General features: G+C 36.4%; 1 protein-coding gene across 1 annotated transcript; it reads right to left on the bottom strand.

Moving 5' to 3' along the window:
- Nucleotides 1-6,655: 6,655 nt before the first annotated feature.
- Nucleotides 6,656-8,281, bottom strand: LOC131875268 (extensin-like). Its single transcript, XM_059219342.1, has 3 exons — nt 8,277-8,281; nt 8,041-8,117; nt 6,656-6,987 (listed from the first exon to the last, which is right to left on the bottom strand). The coding sequence occupies exons 1-3, from the start codon at nt 8,279-8,281 to the stop codon at nt 6,656-6,658; spliced, it is 414 nt and encodes a 137-aa protein (XP_059075325.1).
- Between the last annotated feature and the right edge of the window lie 643 nt (nt 8,282-8,924).

Below are 8,924 nucleotides of genomic sequence, written 5' to 3'. Positions count from 1 at the left end.
ATAATGTGGCCCATCTTGTTACAACTATGACATACTTGACCTCTCTAAGGCTTGCTACCATTCACCCTACTATTTCCAAATCTTTTGTTTGTCCTGCACTCAACAACTTTGTGTCCATATGTATTGCAAGCATAGCACATTCCATTAAAAGTATTAACATAACTCAAATTTTGGCATCCATTCCTCATCACTCTACTCTTGTATTCAGTAGCCTTATACCAAACTTATTGCAAGAGTAACATCTTATACCAATTGATTGATTTATGTTTTGAGTTCTGCATTCACTAGCTCTATGTATAAATTTGTTACATAAAAAATAGCTACCATTAAGAGAAGAATACCTGATAGGAGCAGGAGGAGCTCTTTGGATATTTCTTAAGTTTTTAAATCTTCAATTTTTTTTTATATTTTCTATCTTTAACCTTGTCCTTTTCTTTGCCTTTCTTCAAACATTCACCTTCCTCAAAGCCAAGTTCGCTCTTATCTTTATTATGCCTCTGAGAATTCAGAACAACATCTAATACTTCACTACCACCTTTGAGTTTTAATGCATTATCAATCCAATATTTTGTAGCTTTCAATTCCTCCTTAAGTTTGACAACCTCTTTTACAAGCTTTGCACATTCTCTAGTCTTCTTATCGAGCTTAGTTTCAAATTCATCAATAACCTTCTTTCCTTTATCTAGCAAGGTTCTTAAAAAGGAAATTATTTCAACCACCTTCTTATGCTTCTCTTTGCTATCATCCAGGTCTACCAAAGCATATCTCAATTCATCTTCCATATTAACTATACCATCCAAACCATTCCATCCATTCCAATCCATATCATCCATGTCATTCAATTCTTCTTCAAACATAGTGTTCAAAATCCAAGATCTACCTCAGTAGTTAAGCTAACTCTTTAGAAACAAAAGCTCTGATACCAATTGTTGAACACTATTGGAAGTTGAGAGGAGGGCGTGAATCAACATTCGCAAAATATTACAAAATTTAAGTGATTATAAATTGGCATTCATCAATATCAATGAGCTGAAAGTAAATAGCAGTAACGATAAAAAAATCCACACAAGAACACCAGATTTTTATGTGGAAAACCCAAACTAGGAAAAACCATGGTGAGAATTAAACTCACAATATATGGTAATAGTTTTAGAATAAACAAGGCTTCGTACCAAAAAGAGCTTACTGCTCTTGACTTGCAAACTGAGGTGCACAGCCTCAGGAAAGATACAAAAAGATACTCGCTCAACTAAAGATCACTTCTTCAAGGCAAGATATAAAAACTGGTATCTTAAAAAAGTAGGAACAATAGATCAAACCATATACAAAAAGGATCTGTTAGAATGTAGATAATATTTCATTGAATATACGAGTTTGTCTGCTTTATACACTGCACTTACTTCACATCTACCGGTCATTCATCTCACCCTCTATATCCATCTCTCGTACATATATACAAATCCATGTATACACACTTGACTTCTAACATAGTCAATCTACTCAATATACACCAATCACATCCAAAAACAAGCAACACTAGGTCAACCAAAAGAGTATGTAACATGTACATAGCATCGACCCAAAAATACATTATTTAGAAGGTAAAAAGGATGTGTGGGGATTTACCCCAAGTCAAAACACCTTCCAATCAACACCAAAGATATTTTACACCCAACTACTCAGACCAAAGTGCATAAATCAATACCAAACTTATTCTGCAAAACACACTGTGTAATCTCGAACCAAAAGCAAATAGAGCGATTCATCCAAATGAACCATGACATCTGTCACATTAAGAATAGAAACTTATAATCTCCTGAGACATATCTAATATAAATACTTATTCCGATCCATGATAAGTTTCTCCAGAGCAAACAATACAAATACTTTCGAACCAATTGAAGACATCAAACCTATAGAAACAAACTGAAACGTTATTTCATATCAGCTTCATCAACACAATGTAAACCTGCATAGATATTTCAATGGCATAGTATCAAGAAAACAAACATTTAGACCATTAACCAGATACACTATACATGAACTTAACCTTTTCATACCCAGATCACCAATAACAACTGGGGAAATATGAGATTGACAAAGTTTTGACACTAATGACAACAATTGCATCTATATGTGCAACATTTTCATCCACTAACTAACTATAGAAATAAAAGGATTTTTATCATATAATAAAAAATGATAGACAAGTAGGACATGTCCAAGATATTTGAGTGAAATCAGTAGAAAAATAGCATGCCTTTAATTGAACCCTATCTTGATTAAATAAATAAATTTTAAATTATTTTCATTTCCCTCCAAAATAGACCCACATAATCCTTGACAAAGCCATTTTAAAAATCAATGGATTATTTCATAACACCCATGACCCCATAATATGGCCACCCAATTTAAAAACTTATGTTTCCCTATGTTAGTTTTCCTAAGCCCATTAGAAATGAAAAATGGGCTTATGAATCAATCCAAAATCTTATGGGAAAAGGACCTAGCATGATAGAGAGGGTGTTGAATGAGGTTTCTTGAAGTTTGAATGAGAGGGATATACAACCCACATCCACAACCTGCCCTTAAGCACTAAGTCCCCATCCTTTTGAGAGGAAAATATTGCAATGAAGAAGCCACTAGCATAAGGAAAAAGATCGATTTTCCCATCAATGAGGCTTCCATGGTTCCAAAACCTAGTTTTGTAAACCAAAAAGAAAAGGCCACAACTTATTGAATTTACAAATGAAAACATGATGAAGATGAAAATTTTTATTTCTTTGTATAGTTCCATGATTTATTTTGAGTCACTTGAATGCCTTTGCCAAAAGTTATCTTGAGAAAATTTCTAATTAGGTAGATATTATTGTACTACTATCTCTTTATTTATAAAGAGAATGTTGATGCCTATTGATATGATGCCAATACGATGATTATAATGTTAACCCTTGCTCCTTACAATTGGACTACACGATGGATGTTATTATTGTACAATATTAAATGAGTGATGGATTGTAATTTTTTCCTTATATTCTTTCCTTGTCAAAGCATTATATTAATGGAACACAATGTTCCATAAAATTGGTTCCTTGTATTATTTTTATTTTTTGATGACTTGATAGGATGTTTGTACTTTGGAAGATTGCTAGGTCAACCTCCAGAGTTGGACATGGTTGTTATATCAATGTTGGCAAGGTAAATGATATAGAAAGGATCTAAAACAACAATAAATCCTGCATCAAGCCACTAGAAAGGGGATGAAAAGCTCAAGACTGACTAGACCTCTCAAATAAAGGAGATATTTTGTAAGGAATATATCACAACACAAAGATATATTTATAAGATAGGATATTAAATATAGAGGAGAGATATAAATTGGATAGGAAAAGGGAAAATAATTAATGTAATGAAAGACTAAACATATCAATATACTGAAGTTTATGAATATCTTATGTAATATAATGCTAGCAATATAAGTGAGGATCACAAACTATAGTTATAAGCCCCAAGTATTCTTTGTGTTTTCTTTGTATACCCGGAAAGCAACAATAGGAGAAGGATCAAAATTTGGATGAGAATGTAGTATCTAGGCTTAAGACTTTAATTTGAATCATAGACAATACTCAACATACCACATATAGCACATTCTCTAAGATAGGCCTCTAAATGTTGTCATTCCTCCCTTAATGATTTTTCTTTATCTTCTATTGGTGGGAGCTCTTTTGTCACTATATTATAACTCTTCTAGGTCATCCACACAATTTGGGGTGCAATAGACACATTATTTACTACCAACAAAACATCTTTCAATATTGGAGCTTTTGGAAGCCATGTGGCCCTTAATGGTTGAAAGAATGTCTCCTAATTGGGTGGACAGCTGGAAAATAGAAGAATAGGAGGCATATACCTCATCTAATTTTCTTAGCATCTTATTACTAATTTGAAAAACTGTAGTCCTTATCTCTAAGCATTTGCTCTCTATTTCCCCTTTCGTCTCGAGCAACCTTTTGTCCCTATTCACAATAATGCTAGCCAATGCCTTATTTTAAAAAGTTAGCATCTTATTTTCATGAATCAAAGAATAAGGGATTTCCTTTGACTCACCCAACCCAACTTCCTTCTGCTGATCCTGAGGCTTTTTTTAGTGGTGTAGAGGTGGAATCCATCATTGCTAGCTCTTTCTTTAGCCTGACATTTTCAACATACAATTCATTATGACTATCAAAAAGGATAGTATGCTTCCTTTTAAGCTTTGCATGCCTCCTTTCCTCCTCTTCAACAACAACTTTTGCAAAATATGAGGCGTGGAATGCCAATTTGGCAGCCTCCAAAACTATGGTGTTTGTGAGTGTCTTGACAATGGCATTGCCCACTTTTTTCTCTACCCCATATAACAAAATTGGTTTCTCAGTGTTGGGGGCTTTTTTCCCATTGTGCAAATGCTCGGATTCAATCCTGAACCATGTTTCCCAAACTCTTTGGCATAGATGGGATTGTCTTGCCTCATGACCTGATCTAAAATAAATATTCTTTACATATCCCACCTTGACATTACCATCATACCGATGGCCTTTATCATTTTTCTGGCCTCCTCAAGGGTGCAATCTATGTTGTCCTTACCAAAATTTATATCTCCTCCTTTGACATTCTCTTTGTTTTCTCCTGCAGCCAAAAAGCCTTGAATTTCGGTGTCTTAATGAAATTGTCATCAGACAAAAATTGTGCTACTACAATAATCCTTTCATCTTTGGCCTCTTCCTCAGGGATGAAATTAGGGACAATTTCTCTATCCTCATCATCAGGCACATTCATAGAATCAATATCTTTAAAGATCTGTCTAGGAGGGGAAGACAGAGGAATATTTGCATCCACTTCATCATCCATGATCTTAATGAAATCAAACAGGACTGCCTTACCCTTTTCAACTTTTCTAATGACCTCAGGAGCTGGCTAACTTACTTGGGGAATTTACTGAGAGGGGGTAGCTTGGGAAGACTCTATAGTCAAAATTGCCTTCCCTTTTCTATCTCTTGGGGGATCATAAGTAGGCCTTTCTTCTTCAACTCTGCCCAGTGGTTATTCTACCTATGCATCATTCACAATTTCCTCTAAACTTCTTAATTTATGAAACATCCTTGCAAAATAATTTTTGATGTTGGAGCAAAATCCTTGAAAATTGGGATCCTTTTGCCTTCTTTCTTTTTCCATCCTCTTGAGAATATCCCATTTCTTACTCCTCTGAATGGAATCATTGGGAAGGCAGTTCCTAATTAGGTCTTCATATTCATTATATTCATGGTAGATGTCTTTTACTTTCATTTTCTATATTCTAAGCTCATTTATGTACCCCTCTGGGTCATACTCCCAGGCCTTTCCAACTTTAAGGTGATACGTATCTACCAAGAAATCCTGCACTTTATCTAATGTCTCACTTCCAACAGAAAAGTCATCAAATACAGTGAGCCTATGACTTCTTCTCCATCCTCAATACTTGTCACATGAATTCAATGAAGGCCAATCTTAGATAAATAACAAGTGGTAAAATATGAGGTGGTTTAGGGCATCCATATACCCTAATAATTGTGCAATCAAAATACAAGAAAAAATCTCCAAAATTATGGGTGAATGCACCCTCTGGGAATTGTACATTTTTTGGCTTAACATCTCTAACCCTCAATACTTTTACAATATCCCTAGGGAGCCTTAGAATTTGGAACCCACACTGTTCTAACACTTTCACCACAAAATGATCAAAAAATGCAAAATAATTGGGACACTTCGACGCCTTACATATTTGGATCCATCTTTGCACTGGCCATCTATTAGCTGAATTAGGATCACGCATATTTATCTTTAAAGCTACATCCCAACCAGTCATTTTTGGAAGAGAATTAGATGGAACAATAGTGAATAATATTTAAAATCTAATGAGGCTTTCTCATCCTTTTCACTCATTACCTCTTCATGCAACTTATCTTGAATGTATGTAGAAAAATAATACAATTCATTGGACTGTGGATGCTGGATTTTTATGGACATCATAAAATCTATGGCAATCTTTGACCTTCCACGGTCCATCCCTAATACCTAGCAGAGAGCATAGTATGTTTTTACAAAATAGTTTTCAAATATGACCAGGTCAAAGGGCTCTTTCTTTCTTCCCCATCTGGTACATCCTCTTTTTGTAGTGGGGGATCTATTCTCTTCTTAAAAAATCTTTCTTGATGCTATATTTTGCTTGCAACCTCTTCAAGTCAATTAGGTTGAGGGCACTTCTATTCAAATCAAAACATTGAATAATTGCATCCCTGGCTACTAGAATATGCCCAGTTGTTGTCTTGACTATCATACTATCAAGGTGGTATTGTTTCCCCAATTTCCTGATAAGAAGTGGATCCACAAAAGCATTAGGGACAACAAGCCTAGCTAGGTCCAAATTCCAGCAATTTGACACTAGTGCGGACTTATCCCTATTTCCATAGAAGTAGTAAAAGATGACCCACCCTCTCTCGGTAGTGATGGCATCTCTAAACCTTGAGCTCTTGTCTGAGAAAACATTTTTCAGGGTCTCTTACATTATCGACCCCTTGAAGAGCTCCAACAAAACTTGATGCGGGTCCCTTGCATCTTTCCTCTTCTTCTTCTCCATTTCTTACAGCTTTTTCTCAACCTCCTCAGCCAAATCCTCAGAAGTTTTGTCCGGAGTTGATGCAGTGGGGGCTTGTGCAGGTTGCTCTTGTTGAGAAAGCAAAGGGTTTTGAGCGGGAGGAGGGTTTTCTTTAGCAATTGAGGCTTGCCCAAAGGATGGAGGAGTAGTTTTCTTGGTGGGAGCCTTCCTTTGTTTTGGCTTTGGGGCTTCAGCTTCAGTGGGAGGGTTAGGCTCAACAACAGGTGGTTCTTGCTCAGAGGATGAAGTGGTGGCTTTATTGGGTGCCCTTTGCCTCTTTGGCTTGGAAGACTCCTCTTGAGTGGGTTGGTTTAATTCTACACTTGGGGGATTGGCTCAATAACCAACTCATTAGAAATTGTAGGGGATGGATGAATGACTGCAATTAGGATGGCATGCTAGATTTTGAGGCCTCTCCTTTCTCAGGATTCTTTTCAGAGGTTGAGGTAGTGGCCTCCTTCCTTTTGGGTGACACAATTAACTCATAGGGCTTAGAATTATAATTCTACTCAATCTACAAACCCTACAACAATTTCCAAAGCTTTCAAAAAAATCATAGACATCTAGGGATTCACAATTACTTTCTTGCTTTGCAGAGCCCGATGGTGCAGTTGAACTTATGAGAATTTGCTTCTAATTGCCTGAAATTGCCTCTTCGCTTGATAACTTGAATGCAAGGTGTGCAAACGAGTCACATAAATTGGTTTTATTCTTTGTATGACTCTGCCATTAATTTTCTTCATGCAAACCCTACGAGTTGGTGGCCTCAAAGTTCAAACTCAGTCATTGATCTGAGAAGAGACAACCATGATTGCACCTTGACCCTCTTTGACTACTGACATGGCACTTTTTTACTCTTCTTCCACCACTCTTTGGTTTTTCTTTATTTTCCAAAGATTTGGCTTTAATATTTTCTGCCACCTTTCCTTATGTTAATTCTCCTTGCGGGATAGCAGGGAGTCCCTTTTCTTTTATCCTTCCTTTGTCCTGCTAGTCCATAGGGTCAAGCACCTCTTATTTTCTTTGTTTTGGGGTAGCGAGGACTGCTTCCTCTTTTATTACTTTCCTTTAAATTCTTCTAGCTCACGGGATGATCATCTTCTTTATGCTTGGCATGCGGGGCAATGGGGCCAAGGTTTTTCCTCAACACTTTCTTCTATCCCCCTAGCTTGCATCATGATTTCCTCTTTCCTTTTATCTTCGCAGGGTAGCGGGGCAACCACTTTGCCCTTGCATTATGTGCTATCCCGCTAGCCCACAAGATACTTTTTGTCATTGACCAACCCTCACGAGGATATGAGACAACCCATCCTACTATATAATGCATACATCCTACTACCCCATGGTGCTTCTTGAAGTGCTAAATAGACCTTGTGGGGTGACGGGGAAAGGCATAAAACTTAAGCTCCTACCATCCTGCAACACTTTCACATTGCCCAATATGGCCCTGCAGGGAACAAAAAGACCATCACTTAAGTGGATAATTTAGCACATGGCCCATAAGATGAGGGTAGAAGGTTTCATGGACAATACAAGCACTAGGAAAATAAAACCTAGGACCTAGGCAAAAATTAAAGCCCCTTTCATAAATTAAAAGGTAACCAACCCCATAAATAAAAACCTAGTGCACGGGGTCGGTCATAAGATGATGAACACCCCTTTTGATTAAAACATAAAAGGAAACACTCTACCACTGCTAGTAAATGATGAATTAGAATGGGATGGAGCATTTGTAGGCATAGACACAAGGGCTAAAACCTGTTAAATTTTCAAAAACCCTAACCCTAGGGGAGACATAGGAGGCAAAAGGGGCAAAATTTGACGCTCCTAACAGCTTCCAAGTTGGGTATTGCTAAGTGTACTGATGTGGGTGCTACCAAAAAATAAAAGAAAAAGAAACTAATAATAAATAAGTATGGGAAACTCCTAATAAATTAACTTCCCATTTGGAAGAAGTAGGGGATATATTGACAAGTATATAATAAATTATAGAGAACTATGGGGTATCAAGGAAAGCATTAGTAGAGAATTATAGTAGTTAGGCTCCAACACTTGCATTTGACTAAATCACCATCAACAAGACTAGATTTATCAAATATTATAATCAAGTTGGATGAAAAGTTTATGGAGTTCCTTAGGACCCTAAAGAAACTAATATTGATCAATGAAGATTATTTGGAACAAATGGTTTATAGAAGTGTGAAAACTAAAAAAATAAAAGAAGTAACATCATGTTTTCTTAAGTAATTTTTTG

Source organism: Cryptomeria japonica, chromosome 4, assembly GCF_030272615.1.
Source record: "Cryptomeria japonica chromosome 4, Sugi_1.0, whole genome shotgun sequence".
NCBI classification, from domain to species: Eukaryota; Viridiplantae; Streptophyta; class Pinopsida; order Cupressales; family Cupressaceae; genus Cryptomeria; species Cryptomeria japonica.
This window is presented reverse-complemented; position numbering and strand designations above follow the sequence as displayed.

Coding starts and splice junctions, on each gene's coding strand:
- LOC131875268 (XM_059219342.1), bottom strand. Junction 6,988..8,040: donor TTTCCCCGTCACCCCACAAG/GTCTATTTAGCA, acceptor CCCCAAGTGTAG/AATTAAACCAACCCACTCAA.